The sequence below is a fragment of the Zeus faber genome, assembly GCF_960531495.2.
Source record: "Zeus faber genome assembly, chromosome: 18".
NCBI classification, from domain to species: domain Eukaryota; kingdom Metazoa; phylum Chordata; class Actinopteri; order Zeiformes; family Zeidae; genus Zeus; species Zeus faber.
This window is the reverse complement of record NC_137210.1, coordinates 5,764,052-5,766,551: the sequence shown is the minus strand read 5'-3', so window position 1 is coordinate 5,766,551 and position 2,500 is coordinate 5,764,052. Positions and strand designations below refer to the sequence as shown.

The 2,500-nt window shown below is 47.8% G+C and overlaps 1 protein-coding gene across 1 annotated transcript in view; it reads left to right on the top strand.

Moving 5' to 3' along the window:
* Window positions 1–2,500, top strand: part of cps1 (carbamoyl-phosphate synthase 1, mitochondrial) — a gene marked incomplete at its 5' end in the record, with an annotated part of 83,514 nt that overhangs the window by 37,684 nt on the left and 43,330 nt on the right. Inside the window, one exon of the mRNA XM_080018592.1 lies at window positions 2,465–2,500. This exon is cut by the window's right edge and continues 106 nt beyond it. Coding sequence (XP_079874718.1) covers window positions 2,465–2,500 — 36 coding nt within the window. The remainder of the gene's footprint in view (window positions 1–2,464) is intronic.

Genomic DNA, 2,500 nt, shown 5'->3' with positions numbered 1-2,500 from the left:
CATATACATACAGTGCAGTAGTGGTAAAATGAAAAAAGAGGTGGGTCAAAAATAATCTTATATCTATGGACGCGTAACGTAAAACTAACAATAACAGGAGCACATTAATATCAACTCACCTCATGAGAAGGCTGATGTTGCAAGCCAGACACCAAATGCTTGATGTCTGGCTTCAGGGACGACAGTCTCAGGCGAAGATCTGGATCAACATTCAGTTTATTCCTGCATTTCGTCTCCAATGCCACAGGCGCCGACGAGCCCCTCTCTCACAGAGATACGTCGTCGGAAAAGGCATCAGAAATTGCACAGATCTGTCAGACAGATCTGGATACTCAGAAGCAACATGAAGCCAAAAGTTTGTCAGGCACTTCTGTGAGGAAGCCAGTTTCAATCTCTTTTGTGGCAGGAAGAATGAAATTCTCCCCGATCGTATGCGGCTTCCCAGGCTTGGCGATGAGTCGGGCGACCCGATAGGACGCCTGCCTTTGCGTTCTCGGTGCCCATGCATGACGTTTTGACGCCTTTCTTCTCGCCCTGATACTCCTTGAGTTTATTGAATAATTCAAGCGGCTTGGACATGTGCTGTTGGTGTTTTTTCGGGAGGTGACGGCGCAGTTTTCATGGCCTGGTCCTGGGTTTTGATTCCCGCCTGGGGCGCTGTTGGCACCGTGCTCCGGCGGGTTATCTCCCGAATAGGAGCCTTTCTGTGTGGAGTTTGCATGTTCTCCCCGTGCTCACATGGGGTTTCCTACACCTAACATCAGTAAGGACCCCCACCCAAAAACATGCACACATCGTCGTCTGACCAGCGATGGACACTCGTCACCAGGTCCCCGGGCGCGTCCACGTATGCTGCCCACTGCTCCTGGCTGTGCCCCCGGAGGAAGGACAAGCCAGGATGGGTTAAATGCAGAGGCCTCATTTCACCGGCCAGCATCCAAAGCATGTGCATGTGTGTGTGCGTGCATGTGTTGCAGTGTGGTGTGCCGTGTGCTGCGATTAAAGATTGTTCTCTGTTCTTCTTCTGTGCTTGTCCAAAAAAATCCCAATGATAAATATTCAGCGCTATACTTTCCCCGAACCTTTCTTTGTTTTGTGGGACTGTCCCGCAGACTTCGCTTGTGCATGATGTGCTAATGGCTTCTTTCCTTTTCAGTGTGCCTGATGCTAGTCAACCATCTATTTTTATTATCACCGCAAGTTCAAAAATGTACCGGTGCATGTTGATCGTGGTCCGGTTTGGACATCAGTGATGATGCATTTTTGAAGGTTTGAAAGAAAAAATACCACAAAATGTTTTTTTCTTTTTTTTTTTTTACATTTAAAAAGTCTTTTAAGAGACGGCTACGCTGTGAATAACTGATGGAGACTTTTAGCTGCGGTAACTCCCACGCTACGGTGACTCCCTGTTACCCTGGTGTGGCACTCAAAATATTCTGCCAAGGTTGGCATTTGGGAGTAAATGTAGTCATTCATAGTGCTACGGATATTGTACATGCCCCAGAGAGTGTGTGTGTGTGTGTGTGTGTGTGTGTGTGTGTGTGTGTGTGTGTGTGTGTGTGTGTGTGTGTGTGTGTGTGTGTGTGTGTGTGTGTGTGTGTGTGTGTGTGTGTGTGAGAGAGAGAATTTATTTCTCCGATCAGGCTCTTGACTTACAGAATACTAGCTCTTGATCAAATGTCTGTACTTTGAAGCCACTTCTATGATTCAGAAAGCAGAACTCCTTTATTGCGCTCGCTCTCTCTCTCTCTCTCTCTCTCTCTCTCTCTCTCTCTCTCCAGTCCTCTGTCTCTCTCTCTCTCTCTCTCTCCCTTTCTCATTCATGTCCCTTCAGAGGGGTTTGTTATTTCTCAGCCAGCTGCAGTGGGAGTTAAAACACACTTGACATTTCCAATATAGTTACGCTACGAGGTCATAAATAATTCACACAGGAGAAAGAGAGAGCAAGCTGCGCTTAAGCAAAAAGGAGGAATTTGTTTCCTTCCTTTTCCCTTTTTATTTCCCAGCGCAGCCTCACACCTAATGCGCATGAAAATTTTATCGATCGAAATGAGTTTTAAACGGCTGCACTTGCCGACCCGGCGCTCAGGCTCCTCGTGCCCGGCTCCTGGATTGGCTTATTGATTGGTGTGTGATCGTCAGCTGGACTTCTCCTGGCTGCCCACGGAGCCGGACAGGAGAGTCATCTTTGACCCGACGTGCGCGCACGGGCACACGCACATACACACACGCACACACACAGGTACTGCATCATTACATGCAAGTGCTGTTGATCTCACTTTGCCTCGGAAGCTCGCATTTGCTTGTCTCTTACTCTGTCCAGAACTTTGCTTTTTGCTTTGGAATCAAGCGGAAAAGTAGACGTAGAGGTTCTTAACCTGCAATCTGGGGTTTTTTTTTTGTTTGTTTGTTTTTTGGTTTGGTGAATCACCCTCGTGTCCCTCTCTCTCTCTCTTTCCCACAGCGCTTCAGTGCCCAGGGACCTGCTGCTGAAAGCCAA